Source organism: Micropterus salmoides, unplaced genomic scaffold (genome assembly GCF_014851395.1).
Source record: "Micropterus salmoides isolate LMB-PRFRI ecotype aquatic unplaced genomic scaffold, ASM1485139v1 Ms_hic_scaffold_7, whole genome shotgun sequence".
Taxonomy (NCBI): Eukaryota; Metazoa; Chordata; class Actinopteri; order Centrarchiformes; family Centrarchidae; genus Micropterus; species Micropterus salmoides.
The window spans coordinates 33,801,304-33,822,027 of record NW_024044459.1 but is presented as its reverse complement, the minus strand read 5'-3'; the positions used below and the strand labels follow the sequence as shown (position 1 = coordinate 33,822,027).

The window sequence follows — 20,724 nt, the reverse complement described above, 5'->3', positions numbered from 1 at the left end:
AGGGGGCAGCCAAGCGTTTCACGCTAGACTTGTCATCGGGCCAGAGGGGGCATTCATACTGGGTGACAGCAATTGCGAGAGGGCGGGTAGAGGGTTTGAAGGGGGGTAGAAAGCTTTAGCTCTTCTCCCCCTCCCTGCACCTCCTGTCCCCCCCCCGAAACGATCAAACATTATTGTAGGCAGGGTACAGAATTACAAATGAAGTGTCCTGTGGAAATAGCTGGAACTGGATTCAACTGCTCTCTCCGCTCTGCTCTCTCCTCAGGTGGCCATGAGGGGCACACCTCATCCTCCAACCCCTGCTGTCCAGACAGGTTTTTTTACTTGCATATTCCTAGTTAACATGACACCAATAATCTGTTACAAAAGCACATTCAGCACAGAAGTACTGCAAGCGTGTTTGACTATGCCTCACCTCAGGATGGGCAATATGGATAACATCTTAATCTCTTACTACTACTGTTAATATAATTTTACATCACAATATCAGTATACAATTTTTGGATAAAATAACCACACAGGAATGTCCATTTTTGCATAGTCCAATATATTAAATATCTGACATTAAAGCACTTACTGTAGATAACTCAGCATAAGCAGTACGACAAAATCTCTGATGGCTGACAAACTCTGATCATCCTTACATCATCACATCACATAACCACATTCCTGGCACTATGCCCTTGGTTTCTAGCAGCCCTCTCCATCTTCACAGGACCGGCAGTCTGTTAAAGGTGAATGACTGACGGCCACATCCTTAATCAGTGCCATTGGCTGGCCTGAAGATTTGGTGCGCACTTGGGTTTTATCTCTCAACTCGGCTAGATAAAATGAGCACAAAGTCAGTGAAAATCATTGAAGAGTTGAGATAAGAGGGGAAAAAAAGAAACAGGGGGAAAAAAAACACCTTGTCAGCCCGACCCCTACATCGTGGATCCTATGAAACGAGAGTGATGCTGGGGGAGAGCAGGTGCCAGCAAGGAGTTGATGCTAACAGCTGGCAGCCTTCCCCTTAAAAAGAAGAGGATGGCTCTAGTCTGGCAGCCAGGAGAGGCAAGCGAGGGACGAGCAGGGATGAAAGGAGGAGGTGTGAGAGATGTAGCCAGTGATGAAAGGTGGGTGGTAGACGAGTGGATGTGGGATGGGGTGGGGGGGGGGATTAACCAGCTTGCAAGAAGAAACTTCTGTTCATTGCCTCCGAAACAAGCCGTCACATGAGAAAAAAAGGAATGGATGGGAAACAGAGAAAGAGAGCAATGTAGAGTGAAGGAGGAGAGAGGGAGGGAGGAGGCAGCCACATCTTCAGGCTGTGAATAATTTAGAGGAGCACTGGGGAGACGAGACGAAGATGAACACAAAACACTGGCAGCGTTTGACCTAGAGCTGCAGCTACATCAGTGCACATCACAGAGCGTAGAGCTCTCTCCCGCTCTCCCTCTTCCTCTCTCTTCTTTCGCTCTTTTGCTCTTCATCTGCCTCCCTCGGTGTCAGGGAGGAAACAGCTGTACGCTGTTCTTGTTTCGCCTCACATTCTATGAAACTCAACAGAATGTCTGACAACTCCGTTTCACAAGGATCTCTCTTTCTCCCGCCCTGCTCTGGGCACGTCAGAAGAGTCTCGCGCAAAACGGATGCGTGTACATCCAGGCAATTCAGGGCGTAAAGGCAATACATGTCTGTTTGCAGATCCGCTGGCACACATAGGACTAATGATACAATCGCATCATATGAAAAAAAATACAGCTTTTCATGGGATGAAAGTTTCAACTTCAAAGTTCAACCTTGACTCAAACTCAAACCCTGCTGCCATGACTGAGCTTCTGTAATTATCATTCTCAGTTTCAACACTCCACTAGCACTTAATAATTTATTATTCTTTATCTAGCAAAATGCCTTATATTCACTTCTAGCCTCTTAAATGTGCTGCATTTCTTTCTCTCAGGCCTTTGTTAATATCGTTTGTGGGCCCAAAAATGCAATTTGAAGATGTCATCTTAGGTTTCATAGAAATTGTGATGGGCATTTTTATGACAACTTTTAGACTAAATTAGTGGGAAATCAACAGATTATTCAGTAATAAATACCTGAAATACCTAATTGTTTTACATTGAACATTGTACCCACTGCACATTAAGAGCTGTGATCTCAAAACTACTAAGATATAAATGACTTCATTAATCCTATTTTAAATGAATATATAATTAATGTGATATATACCACCCATAAACTGACATTTTCAGTTAATCATCCTTGCAGAATGGCCACATCAACAGAGTCTATGCCATAAGCTATAATGCAGTGTAAGAGAGGGACAATGAGCAACCAAGCAGTGGGAACTGTGGACAGCAGCAGTAAATAACAGCTGCCCTGTGATAAAGCTTAGAAGAGGTTAAACAGAGCTCGCTCATGCCACCTTTGTCAAGGTGCCATGAATCACCTTATCTGCTGAAGTGTGTCTCTGTGTGTGTGTGTGCGTGATGAAAGGACTACTGGGCATCTGTGGTGGGAGTGACAGTTGGGCGGACAGAGGGCGGTCTGATCAACCCAGAAGGGAGGGGCCATTTATTACTGTAATTAAGGAACGGTGGGAGTAGAGGAGCAGAGATTGGAAAAAACATACATAATGTAGTAAATCTCTACATTTGGTAGAAATGATAGTATGAGGCAAGAAGATAAATAGTAAAACCAAACAAAACATAAGACAACTTGGTTACCTCTTTTTATTTTCTCACCCCCCTTTCTTTCCCTCCAACACCCTCTCACTCCCTTCCCCACCGTCTCTTGCTCGGTCTGCGTGGCTGATATTAATGGGACGTCCCTTGTTTGTAAATGTGCCAAGTTGTGTGCACCGCTGCAGGCTGTCTATTATAGCAGGCCTCTGGGGCAGCTTTTCCATATGGTGTCACATATGGCACTCAGCAGCATCAATTAATGTTGTTATAATACTGATTTTTATGAGCTAGGGTTTCACTCCTTTCCTCTCCACCCCTCCAACACCTTCCTTTTTTTTTTATCCCACCGCTGATTCTTTCATTCTTCAAACTGCTTGTCCTCAATTGCTCAAACCTTCGACAACCTGGTTTCTGAACTGTAAAGGATCCGATCCGAAGTTTTCCGTGCCAAATTCTGAAAAGCTCCTACCAGCTCTACTGAATGTTGTTCAAAGACCTTGAACATGACTTTGTTCCTGCTTTACAGCAGAAGAAGGGTAACACCACTGCCAATGTGTCAGAATCTTTCATTGAAATATGAAAGAGCATGAGAGCGATGAAGACAATTATTCAGACTGAAAACTAAGCTAGATAACATCACATATCTGCAACCAAACACTGCATTTACAACACCTATTGTGGTTTTGGTCACATTAGGTAAGCATCAGGGCTTATTAGCGTGTTAAATTAAGCCTGTATTTATGCACAAAGCAATAGGCAGATGGATTTAAGAGCTGAATCTGAGGGGCCTTTTTGTTCCCTGGTGTCTTTGGTGGTGGATCTGACAGGAAGGGAACAAGAGTGTAGCAAAAAGCCTCACTTAAAAAGCTCCCAGCCACACCAGCCTTGTCAGGGACGCCACAATTAGAGACTAGATCACTAGCGCTTCCCAGCGAGAAACATCTCACCACCACTCCTCAATGGAACTCTTTCGTTTGAGGAACACACTCAAAGCGGGGTTTTAAAACGTTTCGGATGGCTAATCACTCTCAGGATGAAAGACCCTGGCGTGTTCGTTTGTCTCAGCGTGGGGAGCTTCCCTTGCCGTTTCTCTGTCTCTGATTCTGATTGTTTTTGTTCGTTTCTTTTTCAGCAGGCAGGCGAGGCAGGCGAGCTGGCAGGCAGCGCTGTTTGAAGGTGCAGTCAGACCCGAGTGCAGGCCTGATGCTTTGTAGTGATATTTCCAGCAGCACAATCTCATTACTTTTTGACGTGGGAGATGCGTGCAGGGGCGGATTGTCATTTCATGCTGTCAAAAGTTCTGTGAGGAAACGGAGTCGGAAATGGAACTTCAATGACCTGCATGCCTCTGGCTCATCAAGACTGAATATATTAAACCAAATAATAACACAAATAAAATCCAATGAACCAGATCTTTCAAGATGCTTGTGAACTTAGTGTCCAGTCCTCAGGGGTGTTAAAGGAATCTCTCTCCTTATCTAGAACCTTTGTAATTTGATCTATTTCATAGCTTCCTAAACCTGTCAATATATATCCCCTGAACCCAATTAACCTACATACAGCAATGCCCATACGCTCAGGCAGCACATATGCATATGTAGCTAAGACAAACAGGTCTTTGTGTCTTCATCCCACACCTCTCAAAGATGGTGAGAGTGCCTGGACATTTTCACATGGGATAATCATTGACAGCTCTCCCATTTAAAAAAAAAAAAAAAAAAAACTGGGGATGTCCCTCGAAGTTGATTTCACACAGAGTTCCTTTCAATACAGAGAAAACTTTGCTCTGTTTAAGAAGCTGCCAGGCACTGATTGAAGCGCCTGGTTACTATGTGCACCCCAGCCTGTTGCTGGGGTGACTGTCCCAGAGTGCTTCCTGGGTAATTTTCGAGGTCACTGGTTTGTGCACGCCTATGTGGTGCAGATGGGCCCACCCTCATTCAGGGCCCAGCAGGAACTCTTTCATTAGGCCCAGTGAATGGCCTCATTCATCCCCTTCACCTCAATTGGTCACGCTGTGTCTCTGCAGAAGGCCCAGGACAAACTTTTCTCTCTTTCCACTCCCTGATATTCCACGCACCACCCACCTTAGTCATGCTTCACTTTTGTTCTCGTAGCATGTGGTGGCTGGAGCTCCAGGGCTCGTCTTGGGCTGCAAACTACCTTAGACCACCTAATAGTTTGAACTTAACTTGTCACATTGCGGTCTTTGTTTATCTTGATGAATGTTAATAAAAACGCTATGCATGACACAAAATTTGCCAGTAGAGCAAGATGAATATAGACATTCAAATCTGGCAACACATGAACATAAAAGGAATAATTACTCATATTCAGAGGTATTTATAAAGTAAAGAATTTAGTACAAATCCTTATGACTTATCAATGCATTAGTCCCATGTTCCATACATCTATTTATATCTCAGCGTTGCACAGAAGGCCCCGAGGAGCAGTTCCAGCAGAACTCAGAGCCTTTTCATCCTTAAGTTGTCTCTCTCTCTCCACTGATTCACTCCTGTAACTGCAGTGCTTAGCCATGCTATTGGCTACTGCTACTCCCTGCCTCTTTTTGGCCCTCTAGTGAGTCTCAGGTCTGGCCTAGTGAGAAGTGACTAATTGCCTTGAGTTATTAGTGTGCTTGGAATGAGATCCACTTCAATTGGCGACAGGGTGGACAATAATTTTGTTTCTCCCTTCCTCCTTCCCTCTCTCTCTTTCTCCTTCTTGCAGCAGATTTACCCCCTCTGCTTCTCAAGCTACTGAGCTGTAAAATTGAGTGGACGGCAGGCAGGATAAAGAATGAGACCTGGCATCATGGACGCACTAACCTTGAGGAGGGCCACTGCTGCTGGCTGCACCTAAAGAGATGGAGACAGAACGTCAGCCATATTGGACTGAGGAAGGTTAAAATGGGGAGCGGGGAAAGACCAAAAAGGTAGAGAGAAAGGTGGAGACCCTCGCTGAAGAAACAATATGACAGCTTGGCAAAGCAGATCAAATTAGCACGAGGCTGGACATGCACACTACAAATAGAAAACAGGGTGTCAAACACAGAAAAAGAAAAGGGAGAAAGTATTAGGTATTATTTAAACTGATCGTGCCTCCTCTTAAATTCCTCGTTCTTCCCCACCTCCAAACTATGTAATGTCTACCCCAATACTGCAGTGGACAGCTGGTGTACCTATCAATCTGGAATCAGACAAATCTTACTGAAAACTTTAAATGTCTGACAATATGTAGATATTTTGTGAAAACAGTGCATCATGAAAACGACCTGATGCACATTTTCTAGTAGTTGTAATATAACTGTCCTTCGTAATGAAATCAACTTGTAAAGCTACTCTTGGAACGAATCTGAGCAATCAATTACTATGAATCACAAATACACTAGCTGCGGTTTAGATGTGAACAAATGGAGCCTCAGTCGCTTACAGATGATATTAGTGCTCTGAGCTGCTCTCTCTCCACGAGAGATTAAGCAGGTTTGTACTCTCCCAGGCGGGAAGCGCTCCCCCCTCCAGGGTGCTGCACTATCATTTGCAGGAAAATTACTTCAGTAATGAAGAATCTGGGCCCATAAATCCTCATGGCCTCACCTTCCTTCGCCTCCCAAGTCTCGCTGAACAGCTAGTAAAAATTCCCTTTAAAAAATTCATAGCGCAATTTTGCTCAAATCCCTCCCAGCAAGCACAATTATGGAACTTTCATCTCAATTGATTTATGTCCTGAGCTAAGGGGGAGGGGGAGGGGGGCATAGGTTGAAGAGGGGTGGAGGTTTGTGAAGGCGTAGAAAAAAAACAAGTGGCCCTGCATGTGTGTTGTAGTGCAAGCGATAGAGAGGTGCACGAATGGGAGGAGGAAGAAGGAAGGGAACGTCTGAAGGGTTTGAAAGCAGGAGTGAAATGGCAAAAAGGAGGAGGGGAGGGAGATGGGTGAAAGGAGCGGTATTACACTTGATTAATAACACTAATCAAATTATACAGTGTTCCACTGTGCCCTGAAATCTGGGGCCATAATGTCCTCTAATGGCGAGGTTCATGGAGCTAAACTTCAGAGGGAAAACACGGTGCTGACTGCTGCATGCCTTAATGAAGGCAGTAAAACATCCATTTCCAGAAGCCATGAAATGAAAGGCAAGATTGTAGATGTGCACCCAGTGGCTCTCCCTCTGCAAAAAAAATGGAAGGCCATTAACACAAAAGACAGTGTTGAAGAAAGAGAGCAAGAGAAAGAGAGAGAGACAGATAGGCAGAGAGACCTTAAGAAGAGAAACGAGGAGAGAATGATACAAGTGAAGAGATTTAAAGGGCAAGAACAACAACAGTAAGGGGATATCAAAAGAAAAGGGATGATGAATTGAGGATAGAAAGACAGATTGGCAGATGCTCTCAGTGCTTTATTTCCAGAGAAGTTCTCTTCTGGTGCGAAGACAATCTGTGTCTGCTGATTATGGATGAGCCAGGCTGCTTTACTATGTCTGTTACACTTAGAGCCGCTGACAACAGCCACAATTCATCTCTATTTAGTTGCTGATGCACCTAACCACAGCATCCTCCCCCTCATCTATCTCAATACCACTCCATTAGAGTATTCCTTCTGTCCATCCAGGCATGCATTCTGTTGATCCGTCTATCCATCCGTATTTCCATTCGTCCATCCATCCATGTGTGCAATCGTCAATCTATTCATCCTTCCATCCATCTATCCGTACGTACGTCCATTCATCCATCCGAATGTCCATCTGTCTGTCGATCCGCCTATCCATCTATCAATCCATCCAATCTTGTGTAAATAAAATGATCATCTCAAAGATCCGACACATACAGTATTGCTCTGACCTTAACTGTCAGCAAGTGGCTGTAGGTAAGAGGTTAGCTTGTCATTTCTAGGCATTATGCCAAAAAGTCAGTATGACTTCTGACATCTGACAAAATCACAAATGTGCAACATATAAAAATCCCTATGGCTCCAGTCACAAAGTGCAGTCCTGCAATAAAAAACCTTTGCTGAACTAAAACTAACTGAGACTCTAGACACTTAAATTTATACAAAAGCATTATGGTTTGCATTTAATCTACTAAATTGCACATGCTACAAACAATCAAATCAGCCTTGGCATCTTGAGTAAAGCAAATGCTGTTTGTAGTCCTTGGGGCAAAATTTAATCTAGAGAACAAGAAAAAAACAACAACAACAACAACAAAGCTGATAAAACACAGATTGCTATTGTTATTATTATCATAATTACAGTTGTGCTTATCATGCAAGCAGCCTCAATCAGGATGAAATACAGTTTCATTTGATGAAGCTTCCTGTTTTGACTCGCTTGAGTTTGGGAAACACACACTTGGCTGGTGTGCCAAAAACTCAATCAAGCGCAATTACATAGCCATCAGATAGAAATGTAATTGATTTAAAAGCTGACATGAGATATAACTACATTACAGTAGAGGCACAGTGGGGAGGCTCCTTGGGGACAGGGCCTGCGGGGAGCTCATTACCGCCAAGGTTTAAATTATTGAGTGCTAAGGCAGTGACATTGAGGAATAGAGGCGGGTGATTGGCTGTTACACCTTGGCAAGTGTTTATCTCAACTTGCAGCAACCTAAGACATCTGAAGGAGTGATCTGCCTGTACATTAATATTGCAAGGGGGAGAAGTTGTAATGGTTCATAATTGAAAGGGTTCAGGCCAAGGTAGAGTCCGCGGGAGCACATCATGCCTACTATTTGCACATCTAGTGTTTGTAACAAGTTAAGATAAGGCAAAATGCAATAGCATGTCCTGCCTGTGGGTCGTTTCCATAGCAAAAACACTACCTAGTCCTTGAGTCACACATTTCAAATGCTTTGGTTAGCATTTATTTGATGGAAGCATCACATTTCTTGCTCAATGAGAGCTGTGTTGACTAAGCATGGAGCTTTCCAAAATTTACTTTCACTTAAAGGTAATATTTGGAAGGATCTATTGACAGAAACGCAATATAATATACATAACTATGATTTCAGTGGTGTATAAAGACCTTACACAATGAACGGTTATGTTTTTGTTACCTTACATCCACCGCAAGCACCCCTTACATGAATGTCACCATATTGCGCCACCATGCTTGGTTGCTGTTAAGCTTGCTGGCTAGCATCATAGGCAGCAGCAAAAGAAACAGCTATAACTATACATGCGTAAATTTGTCATGTTTCTGCATGTTTCTTCTATTATTTTAACAGACATGTTCATTGTTTCCACTTTTTGGGTTTGCAGACACAAAGAGCTTAAATTAGGTGGCAGCCTCCCTTGGGCTGTGGAGGGTGGCGGGCACATCTGCCTGACCCTGACCACCAGCCTATGGGTGTTATCTGAAATGCCGAGGGATGACTGTTGAGAGGATAAAGATATAAGTCACTGCAGAGGGGCCTCACTATCCCTTAGGTAACTGGTGACTGCCTACCTCTGGGAGAGCTGTGCCCCCTAGGCTTCTGCCACTGATCTCTCTGTCTCTCTCATTCTCTCTATCACTCTTCTCACTCTCTCCTTACATAGCTCTCCTGTGAGCTTTCTCACAAAAATGAGAACTCAATTAATTCAGGCGAAATGAGGACGAGGGGGGAGGAGGAGGTCTAGGGAGCCCAGAGAGTCAGAGAACAAGCAAGCGAGGGACGCCTAGAAGAGCTGCTTGTTGATCTGCGGCCTGGAAACAGCAAACAGAGCATGGGGTGACTGTGCATGTGCATTAAGTCTTTAGCCAAGTTAATCCTGTCTGCAGTTTCAACATAGCTGATGAACGAACGTTCCCCGTTATAGAGGGGGGTGCTGGGTAAATAGACAGGTCAGAGGGAGGCTGACAAAGAGAAAAGAGCAAAGCCTGAAAGAGATGAAGACAGAGCAGACATGATTAAAAACACGCTGACACTCAATCCCCTGCATGTTGTTTATTTACGCGGATGCTGGGAGGGTCTCACAGTTGACCCCTTATTAGAGTTCAGTAATGACTTAAACTGACATTCTAGCTTTAATGACACATCAGTGACAGACACTGTAGATGTACAGTTCCATGTGGTTGCACTACATCCTCACTACATAACCTACATAGCACTATTACTTAGCCTCTGTTTAAGCTTTGAATAAACTGTGATAAGGCTGCATGTATGTGAGTTTATGAATGTGACCTGTGACCTCATGCATAAGATGCAGAGCGCAGCCGGAGAGACAAGAGTCCTCAATCTTGAGAGAGGCTGGTCACCGTGTTTAATGCTATATTAAGGTGCTACAAGCCACCGCAGAGCTCAGCTAATTTTCTCATAGCCTTGCAGAAAAACTGGCAGAAAACCAGCTGTTAGCAGGGGCTGTCGCCAGGTTTGAGGTCACTAGTGTACATGCCTGCACGCAGGTACGCACGCGCATGCACACACACAAAATGTGTGATAAGGGTGGCACACTGCAGTATTTCCAGCAGCTACATATGCTAAATAGGCTAAAAACAAACGCTGCCGCCACTTTTTTCATCTCGATTGTTGCTTAAAGTACACAACTGTTTTTCTGTGTGTGTGTGTCACCGAGAACTAAAAAAACAAATAAAATCAAATGACCCATTTTTACAGTGAGACTACTTGGAAGCTGTGAGATGCTATCTGCAGTGCAACGGTGTTATAAAAGTAACCACTTCCCTATGACAGAGTGTAAATCTCACAGTATTCTGCGCTATTTTTATGTTCAAATTTGACAGCAGTACATATATTACAATGTTTTACCAGTCCCAGCTCTAGGACAAGGCTAGTAAAACAGGCCAGATAGTTCCAAATTTTCATATGATAAATACCTTGCAAGTAAGGAGCCAGGGGGGATTGTGGCAAATGTGTTTTCAAGAAAATCAGCCTGCCACTAGTACTTAGAGTGATTGAATAGCCTGTAAACAGAAGCAGCAGACTTGCTTGACACTCTCTGTGAGATACTAATATAGTTATGCTTCCAGTAGCTGAAGGGAAGGAAAGAGGTGGGGTGCTGAAGTTCATGAACTAAACAGTACTTTTAAAATTACCCAGTTTGTGCACTTGGCCTGGTCTCTGAACTGAAACTGCAGGGTAAAAGCACAAGACTGTTGAGCGAAATACGTCAAGTCAGTCACAAGACACCCATGGTCAATGGCCGATAGTGTTCCTCGCATTAGCCCAAATTAAAATTAGATCTATCTTTAACAATCTCATTTTAAAAAAGCCATATGATTACACTCTCATTCATTTATGCTTCTCATCTTTTCCTCTGCAACCCCCCGAGGAGAATAAATTCTCCTTTGTTCATGGTGCTCGTAAAAGGACCTTCTTGTTAGCCTGCCAACATCTTTCCAATCTATAAAATTCATCACAGTCAGAGATAATTTTTTCCAGATCTTTGTCCAATTAAGAAAGTGTGGGGATTGTAGATAGATGTTGCAGGTTGAATTGGCGGTAATATGAACATGAAATGAATTAAGCACACAATTTAGCACTTTAGTTGAAGGCACGTCTTTGTCACACATCAGCTTATAATAAACAGAGGCTTGGAGATTTACACTACCAGGCAGACAATAATAATTAAAATGTGTTATTTGGTTAAAAAATATATCCAGTGTTTCAAAGTCTGTAAAAGGAGTGCCAACAAAAGGTTGTTTCGTTTTCTTGATGTCAGCTCTCTGGTGAGTAATTTTTATGTTTTGAGACAGTGTTAATTTCCATAGAACTATAACAGGAAGTAGGAGAGGCAGTGAGAGTTCAAACTCTGCAGCTACAGCAGTTTCGTTGGTGGTGAGCCGTTGTGAAAATGTGAGAAAAACCACAACCTATGTGCCTATTGTGCAAACATGTAAAACCACAAAGGGTGCTGTGAGTAGCTAAAAGAGCAGGTTATATGTGGGGTTAAGCCACAACCCAACACAAACTGAAACGTTGTCCTGTGAAATAAACACCAGTCTAGTTTTTCTAGCTTCTGATAGCGGCACATACACAATGGAAAAACCTGACACATTAGAGAAAAAACATAATGAATGCATATGCCTCCATAAAAGGCATGAAGGGTCACCAAATGAGTACAACAATTATGCAAATGATATTCTATGGCTTTCATACACTACATTCACACCTGGTATTAAAATGCTATCTGGATAAGTTATTCAGATAAGGAAATGTATGTTGGTGCAAAGTATGTAAATGTGTCGTAATCGGAATGTGATGTGATCTGCCTGACCACATCAGGAAGTAGTCTGACTGTCATTGGGTTTGGATCTTAGATAGGTGTGAACACAATCTACGCAAAGGTAACATTATAGCCAGATATTTGTTTGTAGCTAACATATATAACATACATATATTGCTATATAAACATATAGCAAGCAAGAAGTCTCAAGTCTCTCACAATTCTGGTGTTGTGAAAACACCAAAAGAGGCGTTATTGGACAGAACTGCATTAAAGATTAAAGCAATGAAGGGAAATGAAGGGAGTTTCACTCATCTCTGCAACTTATGTGCTGTTAACAAGGCATGTACTTGATCTGGTCACAGAGTAGCTTACACGCCGGTAATGCAACACACTGGGACAAACTGACAATACTTTTTATACAAAGAAAGGAATAACTTAATGTATTACATTTGTGGATTTTTTTAAGACAGGAGAAATAATTAAGAATTTGTCACAGACCATTTTGTCATTTGTCATAGCGCATTTCACAAAGTTTATAAAGTTTCCCCTAACGCAACAACTCACTAAACTATGTGATTTTTTACGGGAGCCTGGGGTGGACACCTCAAATTATTCACAGACATGTTTCACTCTGGAGGACAGAGATCCAATCTCAAATTGGATAACGAGAACACATTATAAACACCAGGTATAAACACAAAGGCGAGATCGGATAGCTTATTGTCCGGATAGCTTATCAGGATACAGTTCGCATTTTAACACCAGATGTAAATGGGGTGATAGTCACCAGGTCTCAACCCAACTGAACACTTTGTCGAACAGCATTGATGCTGTTCTGGAGGCTTAAAAATTGCTCCTTTAGCCAATAAAGCAACAACCTGAGAGACAATAGACACGTACAGTACATAATTAGCTTATTCTGTAGATATACACCTGAATCCCCAGACATCTGCGTCTCCTCTGACCTGAACATGAAACCAGGACAAGAAACACTATGCAACCATTTGGTTTTGTTTATCCTCCCGGGGCCGTCTTGGCTCTCGGAAACCCTACCCTGGCATTCCCTCTAATCCCTAGAGAATGAAATGCAGAGCCAGCAGCATACTGATAAAGCACCAAGTGATTGCATATCTGTGACAGACCACCGTAGAAGTCTCAAAAAGAGGTCCCTGTGACACTGCTAATTTGACGGCCTTTCTCCTGTTCTGGACTTGGCCTCAAAGGTAGCCCTCGTATCAACTTACATCTAACCATTTACCTTTGAATAACAAGGGCTGCATCAACTTAAACTGATTCAATGGAGCAGAATTGCACACAGTTCATTGGCTTTTGGCTGGTGCTGGCGGAGTAGATGACAGCGGTGTGTGGAGCCGGAGAGTATCAGTTGACATAGACTAATTATTCATAAGGCCTTGTTATGATGGCTGCTGCTCTGGTAAGGTCATGCAGGAGCTGTTAAGGGGAAAACAAAAATATTTCCCACTAAAATGGAGTTGACACTGCTGGGTATCTAAAGGAAACTGAAAGAAAATATGGCTAACTGCAGTGAGCTCTCTCTATGTGACATTGTATGTGGACGGCGGCATAACAGCTATACATTACTAACTGGAGGTTGTGTTTGATACAATGGAGGATGTGATTTAAGAGGGGCGCACATGCATGGCTAAAAGGAGAGTGGTGCAGCTCCTTTAATAATAGTACACTCCGTGTCCTCACAACCACAGGCAGGCATTGCCATGAAATTTGCAATTACAGTAATTTTGATTTCGACAACTGGGCCTCCTATACACTGTTCAACATTAAAAATACAGGTTGCGTTACCCATCCATCCACAAAGCTTCAATTTACCAGTTCCTGGATGCATTTAAAACGTCCAGATGTATGCAAAGATATTTAAACAAAATACTATTTAGATGAGCCTTTGATGAGTCACAAACGCAGTGACTCCTGCAAGGAAAACTGAGAGAACACTCTCAAACTATGAGCTCAGAGGAAGTGCTTCCTCACCTCTATTTACAATCAAAATGAACCGCCGAAATGTGTACCCACAAAAGACCCACTTATGAGCAAGCACAATAGTGTGGCAATTAGTGGCTAGAGAGGAAGAATGCTGGATCGGTTACAGTTGTTGAATGTTAATTACAGCGTTTTACGGCATTGAGGAGATAACGAGTTAGCGTCTGGTGACAGCAGCGACACGTCCTTTAACGAGAGCCATGGAAATTTATGAAACTTGAGATCAGGGACAATGAGGCGTTACTGGCTTGTCAGTTGCTCTCCTGCTCACCCTCCCTTTGTCCTAATGAAGGCAGACACTTGTTTCTTTCTTTTCTCTGCTCGTTCCAGCGCTGTTAGTCTGGAATCATTATTGTTCATTGGGGAAAGGTAAAAACCAGCAGATTGGGATTATGTCCACTCTAAATACCTTATCATCTCACATCACCAATGGCCACTGCCTAATGAGCTTCTTTTACAGTTTAGGGTAGAAAAAATAACCAGAAAACAAGTGGACACATAAAGGCCAAAGACAACCATCGGGTCATGTTACATCAGGTCATATTACAGATAATTCCCTGTCTAGGGCAGGAAACATAGCCAGTAGCCAGACAAATGTGAGTGACCGTTCATTCCCCATCTATCTAAATAGCGAGGGATCAAGAGCTTGGTGAAATCCGGGGGGTTAATATGGTCATGTTGGGAAGCCTGGTTTGGAATTTGGGTTAATGGAATCATTGATAGGGCTCAGCTCTAATGCCAGCGACGCTTAAGAGGATCCATACCTCATGATTTAGACAAATCCTGAGACATTCTTCAAAGTTGCCCCCACTGACCCTGGCAAGACTTTGAAAGCGAGACACACAGAAGTCTGATGAGTTCTCTGACTCTACATAGCAACTACTAACCAGAAGCACCCAGACTGTATCAACAGTTTGAATGTTTTTGTTTTTTTAATAGAATATTACATCAAGTACATGTGAATAAGCATGGGCCCCAATGGAAATATTAGGCCTAACAAACAAATAAAGACTTCTTTTTTCCCTGGCAAATTACCCCGAAACATGTGAGCAAGTATGGGATTCTTGAAACTGTAGCTCATGTCTAGACTTGGAACTGGCAAAAAAGCGACATCACACTGAGTTCATTAAGCCTAGCTGTAAACATGCAATTTATATCTGCATCAAAGTATCTTGACTTACCTGTAATGTAGCAAATAGGGCTGCAATAAGAATGTTTGTGAGAATTTAAATTCACGCTTGATCTCCATAGTGAAGCTGCTGACCTGCTTCCAATAATGTGGTGGGAAAGCATTTTTCCATTTACAGTATGTGGGCTGCAGCCCAGATGAAAAGGAACAACTAGCCTACTGGAAGAGAGCAAGAGAAGATCTTTTAAAACCACAGAAGACGAGGTGCCTGGTATGGTGTTCAGATGTCAATAAAAACAGGTGTTAACCAGCTTAGCCAAGATGTTAAGAGCTTGGATAATCCTAGCCTGGATCCAAGAGGGATCCGGCTCTGGAATACTAATGCTTACTACGATGCACCGTTAAATCACACAGAGTTGATTAGGAGGTTGGGGTTGAGTGGGACTGCTGCTACAGGCTGTCAAAGCTCAATTTGTATCTGCTGGCAATTACGAAGGATTGAGGAATAAGGGTTGTTCACATTTAAAGAATACTTGGTTATGAGAGGGGTCATCCATGTCTACAACCTCCCTTTAGAGAGAGCAAAGGCATCATCATAGATTGTGCAAGAAATTAAGTTTTGTTCTGCTACACCATCAGATTTGTGCTTACCACGAAAAATCTACATTATATGGCCTTTTTGTCTACGTGTTTATCACTTAATCTCTACATTTCTAAAGTATCCATTTCATATTTTAAACAGGCGTGTCATCATTGTCATCCAGGTTGCTAAGAAGGGGGTTTCTAACCACTCAAGAATTGTGTCTACTCACATGCGCAGGTTAGCGGGTGTAGAAACTGTCTGACAACGACTGAACAACTCCCGCTTGTGGAGAATCTGCAGCTTGCTAAATATTATTAAGTGGATGAGACAGTAATGTACAAGCCAGTTACATGAGGTTATTCACATATACTGCAATTAATTCGTTTTTTGGCAACAGCACTTTTGTAAAACGTCTCCAAAAGGTATTAATAATTTAAAATAACGACAGCTCTAAACACTAATGTGCATAATAATGACATGGTTAGCATTCAAGAGTGTCTGTTAGAATTTAAGGCAGAATTTAAGGCATCAAAGTACTGAACTAGTGAATGTGCTAATTTTCTGCTAAACTTATCTCAACACAAACAGATAACACTTGAAGCAAATGTGTAACTGCACCTAAAACACAAAAAAGAGCAACTTCACATGGAAGAGTGTGCCTCAAGAAGAATAGTCTAGTCAGTCTCAAAGGTTAAACTTCCATTTGGACAAAATATAAATAAATACATGTGACACTCCTTTCTGTTTCAGTTAATAGACTTTGAATTTACCACCTCCCCTGCTCCATACATTCATACACTCTCTTACATGTCACACCATAATCAAACCCGCATCTGGTGTGTCTGGGTGGCTTGGTTCGGGGTGTTCTCATTTGTAAACACCACCTGCCAGTTTTCACTCTTCTTCACTCGCAGGGTGACATTAGTGCAAGCGTGAAATGTGATTTTGCGTTAAGCAAACCTCTGCACCGAGCACATCTGAATCTGCCCACCTGGAAAGCAGGCATGAATAATCGACGGTCACCTGAGTCAGAGGGAGTTGTCGTGCATAAGACACTAGCCAGACAGTGGCAGCCACACAAGACAAACCGTGTTAAGTCCATTTGATTTCATCCTGGCTGATGTAAGGGAATGATTTTGTCACATTAAATCCTTCTTATTGTATAACCCTTTAATTCAGTGTGCTTTCTGTCACTCTCAGACAAGTGAACTATTATGCTGCTGACATTTTATACAGCAGTAACATAAGCTTATAAAATGTAATAAAAACATGCATGATTGAACTATAATTCTTTTTAGGTAACTGTATCATGGCAAGGAGTACAATGCTTATTATTGCATGTGTCCTGCTGTCTTCCTTAAAACAAGGATGGATCCACATTCCTGCATTTTCCCTGTTGACCACATTTGCTTCTCCGCCACAAAGCTGTGACAAGGCTCCTGGTAATCACACACATTCAGCTACTGATGCAAAGCCACACAATTCAAGAAGATCAATCATAAGACAATTTATGCTTGTTGGTCAGGTTTGGTTAATACAACGCTGCTCACGCCTTCTACATGATCACACTTAATGATTTCCATTGACAGAGTACCTAAGCTATGATTAGATTTCCCTGTGGGGAGAAGAAAAGACACATAGATATTCAATGCTCAGCACTCTACACCTGCTTTACAGCCGGGGAACTTACTTAGTGCACTGTAACATGGAAGACCAGACATCACCTTTAAATTGCCAGCGTCTTGCCTTTTGATGAATGTCAACAAAGTAGTTAGCAGGAAGGAAATGAGAAAAAGAAAGAGAGGCCAGGAGAGGAGGAGGGGGGGGGTGGTGGTGGTGGAGGGGCGGAGAACTCACAATTATAAAAGCTTCATTTCTTCAGAGAACCATAAAGTCTCGTCCCAGAAGGGCAGCTGAGCACAAATCAATTTCTTTCAGTCGATTACAAGCACTGAGGTTCTAACCTTCATTTGTGAGTCTAATACTCCAACAGTTATGTAGAACACATACCAATTAAGCAATTCTGCTGGAATAAGAGGGCCGTGAACTGACGTGATTATGAAGGCCGGGCCCCTGGGGAGGTCGGGTTATCGGCTCAGGAGCAGGGAAGACGAGGGGAGCAGGGCAGGAGGGAATCGGGGAGAAAGATGGCGAAGGGAGAAGAGAGATGGAAGCACGGAAAAAGTCATTTATTAAGTCTAATACTCTGTGAAATGTTCCCATGGTAATAAGGCGGGGAGATTGCGTTAATATCAGGGAGCCATGCAGAAAAGGTCACTCGATATATGTACCGCCCACCGGGGTCGAGCTGCTCAAACACATCTGATAATGCTCTCAGCGTCGTCGCTCGGCACCAGAGTTTGAGAGGATGGAAGCTTGGGAAAAGATGCCATTTGTGGAAATTGCACTGATGTACTGCTGTGCTGTGACACAATTCTCCCTGCTGGCTTTTGACGTGCAGACAGCTGTACGACGAGTGAATGGAATAAGCATGATGACACCCAGTCAAAGATTACCCATAAATGTATAGCGCTCTGTGGCGCATTATGCTAAGTTTTGATTTTGCAATCATTCATCTCCACAATGACATGAATATACAGGAAAGGCAGCCAGCATCCTCTTTCTGATTTTCAATATCTGTTTGCACACAGGCTCATGAAAGGAAATGCATTAAAGGCACTCTCCATCTTTCTATTGTCACAAGCTAAATCTGATGCTATTTTCCTCTTGATTTAAAGAGCCTGGATGCATCTCTCTAGATATGTGGAGATCAACACATTGTCATTCACTGCTGAGGCGCACCTTAACCACCGCCCTCGCTGCCAGAAGATTTATGGTAATTGATAGCATGTGATAGGATGCAGCCCATAAACCCATGTGAGGTATGTGTTTCTATGGTAACCCTTCCCTCTATTCGCTAGCCCTATGCGCCTTGGTGTTTTACTTTTTTCCCTGCATTGTAGGAGCTGTCTATTTGGATGCCAGCGGTAGGAATGAGATGCAGATTTGTGGCAAAGCAGAGACACAGATGTTTCCTCATTGCCTTTTAATCTCCTATTCCCTCAGCGCCTGGTGAGAAACACTCCCCCTTTAGAATGGTAATTGGACGAGATGAATAATAAACAAAACAAAAACAGACCGATGTTTATGAGGAACATTTTAACCCTTTGGAATGATCATACTTTATGGCTATTATTAGCACAGAGACAAAAGCAAGCCTTGCTTCTTCTGGGAATAATAAAGGACTGAGCTTTGACTTGTGTAATCAGTAGGAGACCTATCAGGGTATGGCAGACAATGCTTTGCTCATTTAGGCAAAGCAGTTCACAATCTATCATTAAATTTCCCTCTGCACTGATTTCCTCTCTGTTCCCCAGAGTCTGCACTTATACAACATACCAACCATCTGATTTTACATTTCTGCATCCACAGCTTCTCCTTTTTGTAACTGTCTGGCTTCCATGTGTATACCATATGCACAATAAAAACACTGAACTCAAAACTGCAGCTTGGTAGATTCATTGCTAGTAAATTTAAGATAATGATTTCATTAAGTGCAGCCTGGCCCGATGTCATATGGCGAACACTTTTCCTCTGTCTCCCAGCTAGCCAAACATCAACCTCCATATCAGTAGGTGCTCTCTGTGTTACTTGACAGCACGGAGATAAATGGGGATATTTTGACACTGTGTGAGATCCCCAAAAAACGGCTATTTGCATGAAAAGCCAGTCCCTCTTTTTCCACAGAGATTTTTATTACAGAAGGATATTTCAAATGCTATCAAATGTGCCAAACATTTACTTTGATAACTCCATCAGATGGCTCCCTGGGTTTAATGGCAGCAATCTGAGAGTGCTGAGGCACATGCCTAAAGCACAGACAATAATGGCAGGGAGAAATACGAGGAAGGGATGAATAAAATCTCTTTAAAAAGTTCATAAATAATGCACCTTGCACACTAGAGAGTTGTTGCCTATTTAACTATGCATGCCTCTTCCTGGTTTCTATGCTGGCAGAGACACAAACACAGCATGTATTGTGGGTCAACATGACAGCACAGGAGGAGGACAACCTAGGGCTCCATCAATCCTCTCAGCCTTGGCCTCCCACCCACGTGGAGCAACCTCTCCCTACTGCAAATCTACAGCCACAGGATGACTGCACCACCTACTGTATTTCCTCGCAGTGCTCAAAAACATAATGGGAAACGGGAAATCTAGTGAATGACCGCTTGCCAAAATGAGGGAGAAGATTTGAGAAAATGGGAGGAAAACAAAGTGCAGGACTAATTATCCAATTAATGTGCAATTAAGCCCATGCGGCCTAATGGTCTGTGCTGGATTTGGTAATAGCTCTACCAGAATGAGGTGCCTATTAAATTCACTGTAGGCTGTTGCACAGAGCAGACAGACTCAAACTCAGTGAAGGGGCTCCATAGTACAATGTTACAATTACAGCAGATGTCTCGATTATAACTCAATTAAAAAAAATGTACATATATTGTATTTTGGGCTCTGGCATGATGATTGCAAATCTAGGAGAGAAAAATCAAACCCCCCTGACACAAAATTCAACAAAGCCTTTCATTAAGATTTTCATTATCTGCCATAACAGAGTTTGCTAATAAATGCTAATTGTATTCAAGCTAATATTTAATCACACACAATTTCTCCAGTCAACTCAGTTTGAGGAAATACTAATTCTAATGAACGCATTCACAGTGCGGTTTATGAACTTCAGCACTGGCAAAATGAGAGCGGAAACGTGGATGATGTTTAAAAATGCTTTTTCAACTATGAGCGTTATTTGCTTTGACTAATTTCCTACCCTAATGAGATCCTCTTGGAGGGATATTTTGGTGCAATTAATAATGCACATAGAGTAATTAGAAGCATAAATATTTATCATGGTGTGTTTCTGTCTAGTATAGAGTGCAGCGAGTATGTATAAACCTACTGATTGTGCAGTATAGAATATAATTATACTGTAGTAGCTACAGTATAATGATACAGTGTGGTACATGTATGATATCAAAATGAGGTCCACATTTGGATTCGCTTAAGGTTTTTTTTAGGGCTGCACATGTTAAATCGTTATCGCGTTACCGCCGACAATTATTATAGAGGTCACGTTAACGCAGTTTTTATTATTATTATTT

The 20,724-nt window shown here is 42.5% G+C and overlaps 1 protein-coding gene across 11 annotated transcripts in view; it reads right to left on the bottom strand.

Moving 5' to 3' along the window:
* Positions 1–20,724, bottom strand: part of fbrsl1 (fibrosin-like 1) — a 376,696-nt gene that overhangs the window by 97,974 nt on the left and 257,998 nt on the right. For 10 of the 11 annotated variants that reach the window (XM_038704691.1, XM_038704683.1, XM_038704684.1 and 7 more), the window contains one exon: positions 5,501–5,530. The exons of the other annotated variant lie outside the window; for it this stretch is intronic. In XM_038704691.1, coding sequence (XP_038560619.1) covers positions 5,501–5,530 — 30 coding nt within the window. The remainder of the gene's footprint in view (positions 1–5,500; positions 5,531–20,724) is intronic. 11 annotated transcript variants of the gene reach the window in all.